Raw genomic sequence first — 20,595 nt, 5'->3', positions numbered from 1 at the left:
CTAACCACCTAGTAATTTATTCATATTATAAAATAAATTTGACTGTGATATTCGTTTTCAGCACCCCCCGAAAACCGGTGTAAGAGATTCGTTTATTTTTTCATGAGTCAGTTCTTTTTTCTTTCTTTTTGTTGTTGTTGTTGTTGGTATTCAATTATAGAACTTGTATAGTTTTTAACAGGTGCTTCTGTAGTTTAATTAACATTTTCGGTAAGTAACGTGCCAACATTAACCGAGCAGAAGAATCGTTTAATATTTCACAAAAATTCTGTTTACATTAGGGGGGATAATGAAGCGCAACAACACCACTCGCCCATCCACCGCCATCTAACTTAAACAGAATTTTTGTGAAATATTAAACTGCAGAACCACCTGTTAGCAACTATACCAGGTCTATAATAGAAAAAAAAGAACGAAAAACAAAAGTATATTTTTTGTAAACTGCTTGTAATGTCGGGGGTTCCCGTCTCGCGGGTATCAAACAATACAAAAGAATAACAATGCAGGCATTAACATGTTAACAACAGCTCGGTCGCAGTCAGACTGGCGGCCAAAACATACTTTATTGAAGAGCGTACATGACTAAGGGTAGATAACTCCTAGAGTTATGACCCTTGATTGTGGGACAACTTGTCTTATTTAAAAAAAATTTTTTTACTAATTTTTTATTTTTATTATTTCTTTTTATTTATTTATTTATCATACATTATGAAGTCTTTGAATCTGGCTGGTGGCAGTCTTTTCCGTGATGGATTTCGTCTCGGTAACTGGTCAGCTATTTGTGTTTCGGGTATTTCCAGGTCTTTTGAGGTGTGTGGATTGTACTCACTTTCCCAATTGAAATCAGAGTCAGGGTTTTCATCCTAGGTGTTATGCGTTTTAGCAAAGAAGAGTTTCTAGTCATTTTCTGATTTCCTCTCTGCACCGTTATCATACTTCCCTTCATTTTTGTAATGGTATATGGTTTAGGATTGTATGGTGTTGACAGTTTGTTTTGTCTCTTCTGTCTGATCAAAACCATATCACCCAGGCTGAGAGTTGTTGTTTTTGCCTTTCTATCAGCGTACCCCTTCATCTTCTCTTTTCCTTTGGAGTCATTTTCTTTTATTCTTTTATGTATCGGCCCTGTTACTGGGCTTTCGATACCATTTGGTATGCCGATGTTCATTTTTCGGCCCGTACAACTTCAAATGGTGATATTTTAGTGGTGGTATGGGGGGTGGCTCTATATTGCCTTAGGAAATGTGGTAACTGGGTCTTCCAGTTGTGGCCTTTTACCGTGGCTGCAAGAATGTATTTTTTAAGGTGCGCATAAAACGCTCTACTTCACCATTTGCCTCCGGCCATAGAGGTGTAATGTGTCTATGTTTGAAACCTGCTTGTGCCGCTAAGTCTTTAAAGTCTTGTCCTTGAAATGGTGGACCGTTATCAGATTTTAGAATGGTTGGATATCCTTGTCTAGCAAAGATAATGTTTAAACGGAGAATGACTGTACACGCAGCTATTGAGGGTATTACCTCCACCTCAGGGAATCGGCTGTAATCGTCGATTATGACTAACACATAGTCACCTGATGGGAACGGACCTGCAAAATCGACTGAGATTTCAGTCCATGGTGCAACTGGTAGTGATGAGGAGTGTATGGGTTCGCGGCTCATGTGCCTTGGGTCTGAGGCTTGGCAGGGAATGCATCCGTGTATTGTTTCCTCCACCAGTCTATCGATTCCTGGGAACCATACTTTTTCCCTTATCAGTTGTTTGGTTTTGACCATGCCCTGGTGAGATTGATGGGCTAAATCGACGGATCTCTTCCTCAATTTTGAGGGAATTACAAGCCGGTGTCAACGAAGGACGAGACCATTGTGTGTTGAAATTTCATCCTTGAATAGGGAAAAACTTGACAGCTGGGGGTCATTCTATTGTCCATCTTTAACAGCAACCATGACCTTTTGTAACTGGGGGTCCTGTTCTGTGGCTTGTTTGACTTCCTCAAGAGTTAAAGATTTTGGTATTATATTCTTAGCTATATATACCTTATGTAGGCTTCTGCTGCATTGTCTTTAGATGGTATGTGTTGTGGATGACGACTCAGATAGTCCGCAGGGTTTTGGTCATCTTTCCCGGGACGGTATCCCAGGTTGTACTGGTAGGGCATGAGGCGGAGACGCCAGCGTTCAATTCTTGTTGTTGTCGGTTTGAGACTTTTCACAATCCCAAGAAGAGGTCGATGGTCGGTGGTGATTTTGAATCTCGCTCCATATAAGTAGAGATGAAAATGTTCAGCTGCATATACCACGGCTAACATCTCTTTCTCTCAGTTTGAGAGTATCGCTGTTCTGCATCTGTGAGGGCACGACTGGCATAACATAGCACCTTCCCAGCTTGTGTCAGAACTGCACCTAACGCAACTGGGCTTGCATCTACCAGGATGTCGGTGTCTTTCTTCGGGCCAAAGTACGCCATCACCTCAGCTCCAGTCAGAGCTTCCTTTAACTTGTTTGCAGCTTCTTCTTCTTCTGTCCATCTCCAATTAGCATCTTTTTTGTGAGCCGTCTCAGTGGTTCACTAATAGTGGCATAATGTGGAATAAATCGAGCCACATACTGTGTCATGCCCAAGAATGATCTGACTTCACTGATGTTCCTTGGAGATTTGCATTTTGTAATAGCAGAGATTTTCTCTGGCTCAGGGGACACTCCATTCTCACTGAAAATGTGTCCGAAGAAAGTCAGTTTCCGTACAGAAAAAAGGCATTTTTCTTTTTTCAGCTTGGCTCCTACTTCTTGTAGACGTTTCAGGGTGTTCCTCAAGCTGACGTAATGAGATGACTGGTCACGTGCATATATTATTATGTCGTCTGATAAGTTTTTCACTCCAGGGATGTCTCCGAGGAGGTCTGATATAGCTTTTTGGAATAGTGTTACATAGGGTTATCATTGAGGTTATCACTAGGGTTATCATAGAGGGGCACCAAATTGACGTTTGGTGTATAACATAAAAGGATTCAGTGAAGGGGAGGAGACAGCTATTAAGCCGTCGGTCTTCTTCAACGTCCAAATCCAGTCTCACAGATCTAGCCAACCTGACCACGTCACTCATACGTAATCTGGTCAGCTGACCCTCGGTTCTGGTAAACGTGTCTACACTCCACGGTTACTCACCTCTCTCTCTCTCTCTCTCTCTCTCTCTCTCTCAATCCATTGTGTAACAATAGTTCAGAGGCTGCATTCACACCAAAACTTAGTCGCTTGTAACGAAATAAACCTGCATGCGTGGCAAATGTTGTTATATATCTGCTGGGCTCTTCCAGTTCTAGGTGATGATACGCATTGGAGAGGTCTAGTTTGCTGAAAACTGTACACCCATTTAAGTCTGCTATTAAGTCGTCTACGGTTGGCATTGGATGTTTAATCCGTTGAATCGCTTCATTTGCCTTTCTCATGTCGACGCAAATTCGTACGTTACCATTTTTCTTGGGAACTACGACAATCGGGCTAACCCATGGGGTAGGTCCCATGACTTCCTCAATCACATCCATTTCTGTGAGACGTTTGAGTTCTGTCTTCACATCTTTTCTCACATGGAAAGGTATCTTGCGGTGTCGCTGAGTTACGGGGAAAACCGATGAGTCAATGTGGAGCTTAATGGTAACTCCAGAAATTTTTCCCATCTTTCCATCAAACAGTGCATGGAACTCGTCTTGAATTGGGACCGTCACATGGACCGTGAAGTTAAACGTTATCATTCCCAATGCTTCAGCAGAATTACCGCTCAAGAGGTTCTGCAGTCCAACTAAAGGATTTTCGCTGTCGACCACAAATATTTTAGCCTTACAGGATTTATCACACAATTTTATGCTCGCATTGATAAATCCTCGGATGGGTATGGCATGTTTCGACCTGTACGCAAATATCCGGGTCGTTGTTTTGTTTATACGTGGTTTGTGTTTTAAACCATCATATATGTGTCCAGCAATTATGTTTACGCTAGCACCCGTGTCTACCACAAACATTACAGGGGAATTATTTACAAGGGCGGTAACTCTTGGTGTCTTATTTGACGGTGTTAATTTCATCGAGTATACAGACTCGTCACTGGACGTAGAGGGAGATATCGGATTATTGACAAGGGCGGTAACTTTTAGTGTCTTAATCAGATTATTGACAAGGGCGGTAACTCTTGGTGTCTTAATTGATGGTGTAAATTTTACCGAGTAAATAGATTCGTCACTGAACGTAAAGGGAGATATCGGAGAAGGATTGGTGAAACGAATTACTCTTACCGGCTTTGCTTTGCATGCTCTTGCAAAGTGTTTTTTTTTTGTCCCCCTCATTGTCTGTTCTTCGAGGTGTCATGGCGACTATTTTGCCGGGAGTGTCCACAACAACTGTCTTTACTGTCGTTGACGTTGAAATTTTCATTATTTCTACGTGTGAGACGCGTGCGGTTCTCGTTGCTGTAAAGAGCATGTAATTCATTTCGTTCCATGTCTGCAGCACGCGTATCAGCCAGTTCTATTGCCCTAGCTTCGCCCAGGACTTGTTTCAGCATAGAGTTGTCTCTTAGCGCCTTCCTTCTGACTTTAGAGGATGTGCACCCCTGCAAAATTTGGGCTAGGATCTCTCTGTCTTTATCTTCAAACTCGCACGTGGTAGCTAGAATCCGTAATCGTGCATGGTACTGGTCTAAACTTTCGTCCATGTTTTGCATAGCCCGTCGAAATTTGAAAAGTTCATATGACGTGTTTTTCTGCAGCGTGAAATGATCCGTTAGTGATTTCTTCATAGTTTCATACTCGCCCGAAACTATATTTGCCGTCGTCCAAAATGTTTGTTGCGCCTATGTCCTTTTGCTGATCCGTGAAGTCATGGAAAATATCAAAGACTTCGTCTCCTGCATAGTGAAGAAGTGTTGCTTTCTTCTTTTTGTCGTTGCAAATGTCCATAGCAACAAATACATTTTCTAACCTGTCTATCCATTTTTTCCAGCGAACGGTAGTCGTGTTTTGGTCCGCGTGTACGCTGAAACTTGGAAAAACTGGTAATCCACCGCTGGCCATTTTTTTTTTCTTGTATTAATTCCGGAAAAAAAAAATAAAGATTTTTTTTTGTATTAAATTCCGAAATGCAACGTGAGCTCGTCACGAAAAATTCTCGTCGCCAGATTGTCGGGGGTTCCCGTCTCGCGGGTATCAAACAATACGAAAGAATAACAATGCAGGCATTAACATGTTAACAAAAGCTCGGTCGCGGTCAGACTGGCGGCAAAAACATACTTTATTGAAGAGCGCACATAACTAAGGGTAGATAACTCCTAGAGTTATGTCCGTTGATTGGGGACATTACAGGTAAGTTAATATTTATTCATAAAACACTGGTTGAATTACTTGTGCCAATTTATTGAAACATTTTCAAGATTCTAATTTCCAATTTAGTAACGCAGTACAGATTGAATTTAAACTCAAATTATATTTTATATTCTTTCCGAAGCGGAAAGCAAATAAGGAAAGACTGAAAAAATTACACTTTAAGAATATATATATATATATATATATATATATATATATATATATATATATATATATATATATATATGCATGCATGTTGCAGCCCGCCGAGGGTCCGTGTTGTTGTCGCAAACTCAAAAAGTATAATAATTCAGCAGTTATGTTGAATTGAAATAATAATAGTGGTAAATAGTGATAAGAATCAGAGATGAAAGTGTAAAATGGAGTTGAAGCAAAGATGACTGAGACGAATGGATAAATTATTTACAAACATTTATTTTTTTTTATAAAAGATTTTAAAAGTAAAAGAGAAGATACGAAAGTTTCTTCTTGGTCGAAAAGTCTCTCTCTCTCTCTCTCTCTCTCTCTCTCTCGCTCTCTCTCTCTCTCTCTGACTGAGATATTCAATGTTTTTCGATGTAATAAAAAAGACAGGAAACTCTTCGACTGAATTAATTGAATGTTCTGAAGAAGACAAGTGTGAGTTCTTGGTTAGAAATAACCAGTGTTTTTACAAAGAATTAAACTATAAAATGTCCACCGCTTACTTAGTGGGGAGATAGAAAAGGGTAATAAAAAAGTCCATTAGGGTTACACGTCCATATCCACATGGAGGAATCAATTGGCGGGCGCTCATGTGTTAAACGACCAAACGCGGACGGGTCGATGTTGATGTTTACGCCATGTTTGCTCAAAAATCGAAAAAATTTGCTTGGGTGATGTTGATGCCCTTTTTATACTTGTCTAACCGGCTTCAGGAAAAAAATTCAGAAAAAAAAACATTTTTAAAATTTGTTTTCCCTGTAATCTGATTGGATGGAAAGAATAACATTCTTATGATGTAAGATGCCTTAAATGACGTCCGCACGAACAACTGAAATTTCGTTTAAGAACCACCGAATTTGGGTGGGCAAAGGAAAATGTACGCACAGCTGAAACGATGTTTATACATCCACGCGCGCGCAACTGGGTTTTACTGTTAAGACAGCGCGCCATTATTTTGTTTTGAGTAGATTCGACGTGCGTGCGTCGGGTCTGCGATATGGCCCCTCCCTAGAAAATTGATTGGGTAATCAATTCAGCAATATATGTACGTTTTATGTAGTGTCCGGAAGATGAGTCAAAATATGTTGAAGCTTCCTGTAGGCGAGGAAGGGTGTAAGAAATGTCCGACATGGTTGATTGAGAATGATCGGGTTTGCACGATTGTTCGTTGTCAGGTTGAAAGTAAATGCAAGTGAATTTGCACGCTCTTAGTCTGCAAATGCGTCTGCAGAGTGATGATGAGGTTGAATGTGATGAGTGATGTGCAAGTGAATCTGCACGTTTCGATTGTATGGCCCGTGGAGATGATAGTCAAAATTGGTAGTACACTATGATCGAAGTCAGTTGCGCAATACGTCTGCAATGCCGGTGCATCGGCTACTAGTCTCTCGCTCCTTGACAGGGTTCAAAAGAGAGTCGCAAATCTGATAGGCCCTAAACTGGCATCTAAACTTCAGCCTCTGTCCCATCGTCGAAACGTTGCATTCCTCTACCTGTTCTACAAGTATTATAATGGTGAATGCTCTGAAGAACTGCAGGCACTTGTGCCCCCACGACGTGAACACCCTCGACAGACCCGACAAGCTGCAAAATCCCACCCCCACACTGTAGAGATCCCTAGATGTAAAAGATCTTTCTACTCCAGTAGTTTCTTCCCCAGAACTGCTAGACTTTGGAATTCCATTCCAGGTCACTGCTTCCCCAACTGTACTGACATGCATAAGTTCAAGTGCAACGTGAACCAACATCTCGCTGCCCTAATCCCTACATAGTACCCCAGTAGATGTTTCCCCTGATAGTAGCCCCCTACATCAAAGTGGCAATGTGCCTTGTTTGGGGTGAAAATGTAATAAAAAAAATGCCATGTACAAATGGGTCTGTACTGGTGTTGCTGTGCGTCGTTCGAGTTGATTGGGTCCCTGGTGTGTAGAATGCATCATCGAACCGCCAGTTGTTGAGTTTTTAGTGTGCGTAGAGCAGCTAACTCGTTTTTGAACTGGTGACTTCTTTCGTAACGTCCAGTTGAGTTTTTCCATGTGTGCGTCGCACGTCGCAGTTAACTAAAACTGGTTTGAGTTGAATGTCGGTTGTAATTGAAGCGCGCGGATTTTGTGCGTGTGGCGAAAATCCATGAGGTTCAGGTTTGTTGAATTCAGTCGGAGGAGGTTTGAAAAGGGATGTTTGGAGAACTTGACTTTCTTACGACTTGTATGAAGTCAAGAACTCGATGTCGATTCATGTTGTGAGACGTTGGTACTAATTCGTCGTCGTTCCTTGGTTCGACTGCAATCTGTTAGAGACTGGCGGTATCGATGGCTTTGAATGGCATCGTGTAAGTATGCGTGTGGTTTATCGGCATCGTGGGAGGGATGCGATGTAGTCGTGCTTATGCATGTATGAACACGTATCGCGATCGTTTCCGAATCCGAGGTGTAAGTAATAATGAGCTCGTTCAGAAATGTTGGATGTCCGCTGGAGGTGTAGGTAGAATTGTCAATTGGCAGTTTGTTCGATGTGTTAGGAGGTGCATGTGTGTTTTTGGCACTAATTGGCCGTCGTTTGGCGTTTGATTCGTAGAAATCCATGTTGTTTAATCTTTGATTTTTGAGTGATTAATCGCAAAAAAACGGTAATTTGGAGAGACCATTGTCGTTATCTCCTAAAAGTCCGAAGTTGAAAGGCGTCGAGGTAAACGATAAGCCGCTAAAATCCATGTGTGCCAGGTTCGAGTGTGCGAGTCTTTCATAAACTTCTGTTTATTCTTGCTGGCTACGTGTTCTTTCATAGTTTGACAAGCGGGGTTACAACTTGTTGCATACCCCTACATAGAAAATGTGGCCACCAATTGTTGCGGGACTAACGGGTGTGCCGATGTTAATCCCGCAAATTCCCCGATAATAATAATTCAGCAGTTATGTTGAATTGAAATAATAATAGTGGTAAATAGTGATAAGAATCAGAGATGAAAGTGTAAAATGGAGTTGAAGCAATGAAGCAAAGATGAATGAGAAGAATGGATAAATTATTTACAAAAATTATCTTTTTTATAAAAGATTTTAAATGAAAAGAGAAGATACGAAAGTTTCTTCTTGGTCGAAAAGTCTCTCTCTCTGACTGAAATAATTCAATGTTTTTCGATGTTATAAAAAAGACAGTTCTTCAACTGAGGTATAATAAGATCTATATGTGATGAAGTAGAAAAATCCTGCGACTGAAATAATTGAATGTTTTTTATGTATTGAAATGATCAAGGAAAGTCTTCGGCATCGTGGAAGGTATGCGATGTAGTCGTGCTTATGCATGTGTGAAATTCTATTGGAGTCGATGGAAGGACAGACATAGACATAGACACACTACTCTACAAGGAATCAGTGGGAGAAAATGGAAGTAATACTCTGGAAAAAGCTAAAGGATCAGAACGCCTTGTATAATCACTAACTGTTACTTGTACAATGACAAAGGAGACATCAAAGGAGAGTGAATATTTGACAAATAGCGTTCTTTTTGATATTGGTGCAAATGATACTATTCTTGAGGAGCAAGTGGTTGATGTTTTACACAAATTTAAATGTGGGATCACTATTAAGGCTGTCCTTGCTGACAATAGAAATGCCAGTACTGGCTATGAAGGTGGACTTGTTACACTTTTGGAAAAAAAACAGATAGAAATAATCAGACTATTAGTTGCTCATTACATCAAACTGAACTTCCATTCAAAACTATATTTAAACATGTAGGATTGAGAGAATTAGAAAGCAACCTATTGAGGCATATTTAAAACAGATTATATTTAAAACTGATTATATTTAAAACTGATTATATTTTAAACTGCTTATATATTAAACTGATTCTATTTTAAACTGATTATATTTAAAACAGATTATATTTAAAACAGATTATATTTAAAACTGATTATATTTAAAACTGATTATATTTTAAACTGATTATATTTTAAACTGATTATATTTTAAACTGATTATATTTTAAACTGATTAAGAAATTTAAGACAACTTAAAATCTTTAAAAAGAAAACTTTTTTATGATTGATTTTAAACTCTTGTGATTAAGGTTACTCATACTACATTTTAAAAGGTTATGAAAAAAAACGTACATTCCAAAAATGTTATATAAAAATGTGCATTTTTATTAAATTAGTCCTTTTACACATGATCAAAATTATAAGACCAAGGGTATAAATTGTTAGATTTATGGTAATTCTAATGTTTTAGTTCAATTAGAGATTAGCAATTACTGTGTAATGGTGTTACCATGCCTAAACCAAGAAATTTAACTGAAGTTGAACGTTCTCGAATTGTAGGATTCCATAAGCAATATTTATAACAGCGAGCGATAGCAGCTAAGGTAAATTGCAGTAAAACTGTTATTTGCAACTTTCTAAAGAACACTGAGAATTATGGAAAAGCAAAATCCTTTGGTACGCCCCCCGAAATATCTCCTGTATTAAGTAGGAGAATCAAACGAGTTGTTATGAATGACAGAGGACTGTCTTCTTGTATAATTAAGGCGGTTAGAGGTGCGGATTGCAGTCCAATAACCATCAGACGACACTTACAACAAAAAAGGCATGGTAAATAAAAAGCGTAAAAACAATTCCTCGATTGCTTCCACGTCACAAAATGGACCGCGTCAGATTTGGTCGTGAAAACTAAAGATAGGACGTGGAGAAGTGGAAGAACGTCATGTTTTCTGATGGGAAAAAATTCAATTTAGATTGTTCTGATGGCTTCCAGCAATATCGGCATGACAAAAAACATGCCCCTTTAATTTTTTCACTCGTCATTATGATAGACGGTCCGTAATTGTATGGGGTCCCTTTTCTTACAGAGTTGTATGGGGTCCCTTTTCTTACAGAGCTCCAGGTAGTGCAGGATCAGATAGCAGCTGGTTATGTTAGCATGCTACAAAAAGCATCTTTGATGATGGAGGGTCATCGTTTGTGTGTGGATGGATAGTTATTCCAACAGGATAACGCTGCAATCCACACTGCAAGACGGACCTTGAGCTTTCTACAAGACAATTGGAATCCGTCTCTTGAAACATCCTGCATGCTCACCCGACTTTAACCCAATTGAAAATGTTTGAGGATGGATGACAAGAGAGGGTTATCGAAATGGCAAACAATATTATACAAAAAATGAACTTCGTGAAGCCATCATACGAAACTGGAGCAGGATCCCCCGCACCTTAATGGAAACTCTTATTTCTAGCATACCCCAAAGAATTTTTGAAGTCATCAAAAGCAGTGGAGGTAGAACTCATTATTAAGTTTGATTGTTGAATGTTTTCATACACTTTCTGTACAATTTTCTAGAATTTTTGTCTCTGGTCGTATAGTTTTGATCATGTGACGCCTAATTTGATAAAAATGTAAATTTTAAAAATAAATCTTTGGAATGTAGCTTTTTGTTTCCATAACATTTTATATTGTAGTATTGGTAACCTTAAGTCGGAACAGTTTTAAATCTTTTTTAAAACATTTTTTAAAGATTTTTAAGTTTTTTCTTAAATTTTTGATCAGCAGTATATTACCATTTGTCTTTGCTCTTTTAACGCCAAACGTGGCGTATTGCTACTTTGGCATAAGGGATCCTGTCTAATACGATATTGCTCAGTGTATTTGTTTCAATTCCTATTGCCTTTTAATGTTAGGCCGAAAAGTTTGAAAGATGGACACTCCGGTAGTATGTTTTTTGTTATTTATAGTCTCATTCCATTGCCAACTGAAGATAGGTCTTTGCCATTACTTTGTTATTTATAGTCTCATTCAATTGCCAACTGAAGATAGGTCTTTGCCATTACTTTGTTATTTATAGTCTCATTCCATTGCCAACTGAAGATAGGTCTTTGCCATTACTTTGTTATTTATAGTCTCATTCCATTGCCAACTGAAGATAGGTCTTTGCCATTACTTTGGATATGTGTCCATTCTTTTCCTCCTCGTGTCTATTTGAGTGAAATTACAAAACTGATTAATATCTTCTTGAAATTTCATATGAAAAAAAGAATGTTTCAACCTTCAAAAGAATTAAAAATTCCTAAGGACCACAACGGATTCTGAAAAACCCTAGCATTGCTTTCAATTACATCTCCAGAGGTAAAAGTTAAAATTATTTTTATCACAAATTAAAACAATAAGAATAAAGTAAAATAAAATATTTATTTCGATATCAGATTCTATTAAGTTTATTTTTTATATGTATGCATATGAAAAAATATTTTATATCTACGTATATGCATATATTTTTATATGTATATATTTTTATATGTATGCATATGTATATATTTTTATACGTATGCATATGTATATATTTTAATGTGTATGCATATGTATATATTTTTCATATGTATGCATATGTATATATTTTTATATGTCTGAATATGTATATATATTTTTCATATGTATTCATAGGTATATATTTTTATATGTATGCATATGTGTATATTTTTTAGATGTATGCATATGTATATATTTTTATATGTATTCATATGTATATATTTTTTATATGTATGCATATGTATGTATATTTTTATATGTATGCATATGTATATATTTTTTATATGTATTCATATGTATATATATATTTATATGTATGCATATGTATATATTTTTTATATGTATGCATATGTATGTATATTTTTATATGTATGCATATGTATATATTTTTTTATATGTATTCATATGTATATATATTTTTATATGTATGCATATGTATATATTTTTTATATGTATGCATATGTATATATTTTTATTAGATGTATGCATATGTATATATTTTTATATGCATGCATATGTATATATTTTTATATGTATGCATATGTATATATTTTTTGATATGTATGCATATGTATATATTTTTATATGTATGCATATGTATATATTTTTTATATGTATTCATATGTATATATATTTTTATATGTATGCATATGTATATATTTTTTATATGTATTCATATGTATATATATTTTTATATGTATGCATATGTATATATTTTTATATGTATGCATATGTATATATATATTTTTATATGTATGCATATGTATATATTTTTTATATGTATGCATATGTATATATATATTTACATGTATGCATATGTATATATTTTTATATGTATGCATATGTATATATTTTTATATGCATGCATATGTATATATTTTTATATGTATTCATGTGTATATATTTTTATATGTACGCATATGTATATATTTTTAAATGTATGTATATGTATTTTTTATATGTATTCATTTGTATATATTTTTATATGTATGCATATGTATATATTCTTTTTATGAATGCATATGTATATATTTTTATATGTGTGCATATGTATATATTTTTATATGTATGCATATGTATATATTTTTTATATGTATGTATATGTATATATTTCTATATGTATACATAGGTATATATTTTATATGTATGCATATGTATATATTTTTATATGCATGCATATGTATATATTTTTTATATGTATTCATATGTATATATATTTTTATATGTATGCATATGTATATATTTTTTATATGTATTCATATGTATATATATTTTTATATGTATGCATATGTATATATTTTTATATGTATGCATATGTATATATATATTTTTATATGTATGCATATGTATATATTTTTTATATGTATGCATATGTATATATATTTTTACATGTATGCATATGTATATATTTTTATATGTATGCATATGTATATATTTTTATATGCATGCATATGTATATATTTTTATATGTATTCATATGTATATATTTTTATATGTACGCATATGTATATATTTTTAAATGTATGTATATGTATTTTTTATATGTATTCATTTGTATATATTTTTATATGTATGCATATGTATATATTCTTTATATGAATGCATATGTATATATTTTTATATGTGTGCATGTGTATATATTTTTATATGTATGCATATGTATATATTTTTTATATGTATGTATATGTATATATTTCTATATGTATACATAGGTATATATTTTATATGTATGCATATGTATATATTTTTATATGCATGCATATGCATATATTTTTATATGTATGCATATGTATATATATTTTATATGTATGTATATACTTTTGTATGTATGCATAGGTATATATTTTTATATGTATGCATATGTATATATTTTTATATGTATACATATGTATATATTTTTTATTTGTATGCATATGCATATATTTTTATATGTATGCATTTGTATGTATTTTATATGTATGCATATGTATATATTTTAATTTTTTTCATATGTATATATTTTATATGTATGCATATGTACATATTTTATATGTATACACATGTATATATTTTTATATGTATGCATATGTATATATTTTTATATTTATGCATATGTATATATTTTGTTTATGTATGCATATGTATATATTTTTTATATGTATGCATATGTATATATTTCTTATATGTATTCATATATAAATATTTTTATATGTATGGATATGTATATAGTTTTATGTGTATGCATTTGGATATATTATTATATGTATGCATATGTATATATTTTTATATCTATGCATGTGCATATATTTTTATATGTATGCATATGTATATATTTTTATATGTATGCATATGTATATATATGTATATGTATATGTATATATTTTTTTATGTATGCATTTGTATATATTTTTATATGTATGCATATGCATATATTTTTATATGTATTCATATGTATATAGTTTTATATGTATGCATATGTATATATTTTTTATATGTGTACATATGTATATATTTTTCATATGTATGCATATGTATATATTTTTATATGTATGCATATGTATATATTTTTATATGTATGAATATGTATATATATATTTATATGTGTGCATATCTATATATTTTTATATGTATGCATATGTATATATTTTTATATGTATGTATATGTATATATTTCTATATGTATACATAGGTATATTTTTTATACGTATTCATATGTATATATATTTATATATGTATGCATATGCATATATTTTTATATGTATTCATATGCATATATTTTTATATGTATGCATATGTATATATATTTTATATGTATGTATATATACATATTTTTATATGTATGCATAGGTATATATTTTTATATGTATGCATATGTATATATGTTTGTATGTATACATATGTATATATTTTTTATCTGTATGCATATGTATATATTTTTATATGTATTCATATGTATATATTTTAATATTTTGCATATGTATATATTTTTATATGTATGAATATGTATATATTTTTTATATGTATTCATATGTATATATTTTTATATGTATGCATATATATATTTTTTTTTATATGTATGCATTTGTATATATTTTTATATTTATGCATATGTATATATTTTTTATCTGTATGCATATGTATATATTTTTATATGTATGCATATGCATATATTTTTATATGTATTCATATGTAAATATTTTTATATGTATTCATATGTATATATTTTTATGTGTATGCATATGTATATATTTTTTGATATGTATGCATATGTATATATTTTTATATGTATGTATATGTATATATTTTTTATATGCATTCATATGTATATATTTTATATGTATGCATATGTATGTATTTTTATATGTATGCATATGTATATATTTTTATATGTATTCATATGTATATATTTTTATATGTATGCATATGTATATGTTTATATGTATGCATATGTATATATTTTTATATGTATGCATATGTATAGGTTTTTTATGTATACATATGTATATATTTGTATATTTATGTATATGTATATATTTTTAATATGTATGCATGTGTATATATTTTCATGTGTATTTTCATTTTACAAAATATTGAAACAATAGTTAAAACCTTTTCTGCAGCAGTGTAAAAGAGTATGTGTGAGAAAAACAGCAGTAGCTGTAGGATATCTTGTTAAAATTGGTAAATTACCTTAATTTTGGTGAATTTTTTAGCAACGGGAGGGATCAAAATGTTTTATTGCCTTTAACCTTAATAGCTACTGGTTTTTAAGATCTGCTAAGATTTTCGACCAGGTTATGTGCGAAATTGGAACATATTATCTCTTTTCAGGGAATCAGACCAGGGGGCAACTTTTTGTGAAGCTGGATTTTTTTTCATATAAATTGAAGTTGTGTCTAATATTGCTGGTGTGGTAGACATTTGTCAAAAATCGGATCTTCATTCTGTTTTATTATTTTTTATTGCCACCGAGGTCTTACATGAGCATGCTTGTATTTTGAACGTATATAAATATATGGAAGCGTTGTCAAGCGTTCAAACAATTATTGTGCCATCCGAAAACTTGCATTTGTATCTTTTATTGTCTTAACAGGTTTTTGAATAGAATTAACTAATTTTGTAAAATGACCGTTTTCATCTTGCTTTAGATAATGTTGTATGGATGTTTTTTCTTATCGTTTTAGTTGCTGTCAGGTTTAAGTAAGTGCCGAGAGTACAACTAAGGCTATGACAACATAATTGTGTGAAATTGGCAATTCTCATAGGCATAGATCGAAATATAAATTGAATAGCAATTGTTATATTTTATAAAAATAATAAGAAAATCAAAACTAGTAATTGTATTAAGAGAAAAAACGTCTCAAATTAAAAAAGTAACTAGAATTAAAGATAGGAATTCATCTGTAACATTATTATATTTTAAAAGAATTTGTCTTTCTATTTCGATTAAATGTATTTCTTCTTTTAGATCATCATGGGCGCATGTTTCATCATCTCTACGTCTTATGTGTGGCTAAGCCTATCTGCAGTTGGTTACACGTACATAGATTAAAGACCGAAACTGCAGTTGCTGGCACATAGCTCTCTACCGGTTGCACAAAAAATGCTTGTGACAGTTAGAGAAACTTTAATGAAGCTCTTCATCTAATCATCTTCCACACTGTTTATGAAACACGTGATTCGGAAAGAGGGATTTGGAGAGACAGCAAAGAAACATATGGAAGAGCACACTAACCTGAAAAACATTCATGTGAAGCCCTACCCCCGCATTTCACGGGGGAAGTTATTTTAAGGTATTAGCAATAATTATAATAAGCAATTGGTGATGGTAAAAGTCAAGTATATGTTTTGTTTCATGAATCCATTATCCCAGGCATTATCTACTTATTTTGGATCACAAATTTTATATTATTATTGCGTGAAGTATGACGAGAGTACAAAGAAGGTTTTTTGCAGTTGGATTAGTTTGACATTTCTAAGAGGTTACTTCTGAATATGAATTGACCTTGTGGCTAACTTAAGCCATAGAAAGCAGATGAACAAATATCCGTGTATGAGGTCGCCAAGCTAATCAAGAACCTAGATTCCAGTAAAGCAACTGGCCCTGATGGCATCCCAATTATAGTGTTAAAAAAGCTTCAACCAGAACTTGCTCCCATACTTATGAAACTATTTAAGCGCTGCCTTAAGGAGAAGTGCTTTCCGACTCCCTGGAAGACCTCATCAGTTTGCCCTGTATTTAAGTATTCAAGTGATAAGTCATCTCCCTCTCAGTACAGACCAATAAGTCTCCTGTGTGTTATGAGTAAGTTGCTGGAATCCATATTAAATAGAGAAATAGTCAACCACCTCAACAGAAACAACCTTCTTAGTGAGACACAATATAGTTTCCGCTCTGCAAGATCTACCGCAGATGTGCTGACAGTTATATCCCTCAGGATTAGTGAATCTCTTGACAAAGGCTTCCTTTCTGGGGCAATTGCTCTTGACATATCAAAGGCCTTCGATAAGGTATGTCATAAGGGTCTACTTCACAAGATTTCCAGGTACGGTATAACTGGAAATGTCTTCTCAATCATTAAATCATTTCTCTCCGATAGGCTCAGAAGAGTAGTGGTAGATGGACAAAAATCGGAGGCCTGCAATATAAATGCTGGAGTCCCTCAGGGGTCAATCCTGGGCCCAACTCTCTTCCTGATTTACATCAATGACCTCCCTAAACACATACTTAAATCATTCGTTGACATCTATGCTGATGATACGACCATCTACAGCAACACATCAAAGGCTGTAAATGACAAAGTTCTCTCTGATTCTCTCTCCTCTGATCTCGAGCGCATGGTTCAGTGGGGGAAGATGTGGCTGGTTACCTTTAATGCATCCAAAACCAAACTCCTATCCTTACATCATCAACGCTCTGATACCCATCTGGCATCAATTGTGATGGATGGCTCTCGTCTGGGTGAGGCCCCGTGTTTTGACAAGCTTCTGGGTTTTACCTTTACTCCTGATCTGAAATGGAACACGTACATCAAGTGTGTTGCCAAGGTCGCTGGAAAGATGGTGGGATCCTTCTACCGCTCCAGAAGATATCTCACTACTGATGCAATTCTCTATCTATATAAAAGCCAAGTACGTCCAAGGATGGAATATTTTTGCCATATCTGGGCAGGAGCTGCTAAAAACAGCCTATCCTGCCTTGACAGAGTACAAAATAGACTACGTGGCTTATTGGGGGATGCCCTTTTCTCAACCCTACAGCCTCTTTCCCACAGAAGAGACGTTGCGAGCTTATCCTTGTTTTATCGTTATTTCCATGGCAAGTGCTCGTCTGAACTCCAATCTCTGGTCACCCCTCGTCAATCTTTCACGAAAAACACCCGTCTAGCTGAATCCACTGTGAAAAATTTCCCCCACTCTATATCTGTGCCTAAATCAAAACGTGGATTCCATGAACAAAGCTTCTTTCTTAGAACTGCACGCCTGTGGAACTCTGTTCCGTCTGCCTGCTTCCCACCAGACTACAACTTGGATGTGTTCAAGTGCAACGTTAACAAATTCCTAATGAATCGCCCCCTTAAGTGAACACTTCATCAAATCTCCACACTAACGTAATGTACTTGCAATAACCCTTATCCCTGAGTGGCTTCCGGGCCTTGATAAGTGGTGATCACTGTGTAAAAAAAGACTTTTTGTGGTATTATTTCAATGTAGTGTTTGTTCTGTCCTGGAAGTATCTGCTCCCAGGTAAAACCTCCGAATATGTGATTTTTCTATTGCAGCATTTATTCAATTTTCAGAAAGATAGATTCCAATTATAAAATATGCAACTCTGTGAGACATGTGAACAAATGTAGATTTTGAAATAGAATTAAATTGTTGTATGTTGTTTGTGCAAAAGGTTTTAACTATATATTAACTATATATCATGATGAATCACATTCAATCACAAAATTATAATCAAAGAGTTTATTAAGGTGATTAAATTTCTTTTTGTGTGTTTGGATGAGTGTGCTATAATTGAGGATTTCAGAATAAACAACTTAGTATAGTACTTATGCATACTTTGCTGTGGTGATTAATTCCTTTCGTCATTTTCAAATGCAAGTTAATTCGAACTATTCATAACTGTCGACGATTGTTTCAAACTAGAAAAACAACACTCTTGATCTTATATATTGAGAACATAACAATTTTGTTAATTCGTATGATTTTGGTGAGGGTTACAGTCGTACATCTCATGATAACCTGTCATTGACCAGAGATATGCTTCAGGTGGCGTGATTAAAAGTTTCCCTAGATAAACATATGAGAAATGTGTCACATGATATGGCAAAGAAGTATCTCATGTGTTTGAGGATAGAAAAGAGTTTCCAATCAGATTTTTTAATTGTAAAACGCATAAATTGATTGGATGTGGCAAAAATAAAAAAATTATAATATTTTTGTAAATTTGGATGTGACGTAAATGAAAAAAATCAAACAGATTTTTTTTTTTTTGTAAAACGAATAAATTTATTCGATGGGACGTAAATGAAAAATAAACAAAGATTTAAAAAAACTCAATATTGAATTTTTTATTGTAAAACGAATAAATTGATTGGATGTGACATAAATGAAAAAAAAGAAAGCTAAAAAAACTTTACATTTTATATTTTTATTGTAAAAGGAATAAATTGATTGAATGTAACGAAAGTGAAAAAATATCAAACAAAACTTTAAAAACATGAGATTTAATCTTTTATTATAAAACGAAAAATTGATTGGATTTGATGTAAATAGAAAATGAAAAAAATCAAAGGTTAAAACAAATAAATCGATTGGATGTGACATAAATACAAAATGAAAAATTCAAAGGTTAAAAAAATGACGTTTAATTTTATTGTAAAAGAAATAAATTGATTGGATGTGACGTAAATACAAAATGATAAAAATTTTAAAAAAAGGTTTTAAAAATATGACCTTTAATTTTTTTATGATAAAATGAATAAATTGATTGGATGTGTCGAAATATTAATTGAATACGAGTATTAAAATAATAATTAGAAAATTAAAATTAATTGTATTAAGAGAAGAAACATTCCTAACTAAAAAATTAACTAGGATTAAAGATAGAAATTCATTTGTAGTATTTTTATATTTTAATGGAATTTGTCTTTCCATTTCGATTGTCTTTATTCTGTCAGATCTACATGAACACATGTTTCGTCAGGTCTAAGTCTCATGTGTAACTAAGCATACATAGATTGAAGGCTGAAACTTCATTTGTTAGCAGGTAGCGCTCGACCAGTTTAGCCAAGAAAACTGCTTGTGTCAGTGAAAAAAACTTGAATGAAGTCTTCATCTTATGCTCTTTCAGGTTAATGAAACACCTGAAAGTCCGCCTGTAACAATTTTGTTAACTCGTATGAATTTTGAAGAGGGTTTGGGTCGTATATCTTAGGATAATCTGTCAGCAAACAGAAATATGCCGTGCTGCAGGTGGCATGATTAAAAGTTTCCCTAGATAAACATATGAGAGATGTGTCACATGATATGGCAAAGAAGTATCTCATGTATTTGAGGATAGAAAAGAGTTTCCAATCTGAATCTGGAAAGAATCTTGAAAGAAACATTTTTTAATGCCAAATTACGTTTCTACACGGAAAACATAGAAAAATGAGGAATAAAACTATTTGATTAAAAGTTAAATTAATGGAAATGTCAATTCTAACGTTTTGTTAACTTTATTTCACGTTTTCTAACAAAAGAACTAAAGAAATGATTTAAC

General features: G+C 33.6%; 1 protein-coding gene across 1 annotated transcript; it reads right to left on the bottom strand.

Annotated features, from left to right (window-relative positions):
• Positions 1-375: 375 nt before the first annotated feature.
• LOC145270081 (uncharacterized) lies at positions 376-4,075 on the bottom strand. Its single transcript, XM_080125682.1, has 2 exons — positions 3,392-4,075; positions 376-393 (listed from the first exon to the last, which is right to left on the bottom strand). The coding sequence occupies exons 1-2, from the start codon at positions 4,073-4,075 to the stop codon at positions 376-378; spliced, it is 702 nt and encodes a 233-aa protein (XP_079981808.1).
• Between the last annotated feature and the right edge of the window lie 16,520 nt (positions 4,076-20,595).

Source organism: Euprymna scolopes, chromosome 46 (genome assembly GCF_053919585.1).
Source record: "Euprymna scolopes isolate OS-2025 chromosome 46, ASM5391958v1, whole genome shotgun sequence".
Classification (NCBI taxonomy): Eukaryota; Metazoa; Mollusca; class Cephalopoda; order Sepiida; family Sepiolidae; genus Euprymna; species Euprymna scolopes.
This window is presented reverse-complemented; position numbering and strand designations above follow the sequence as displayed.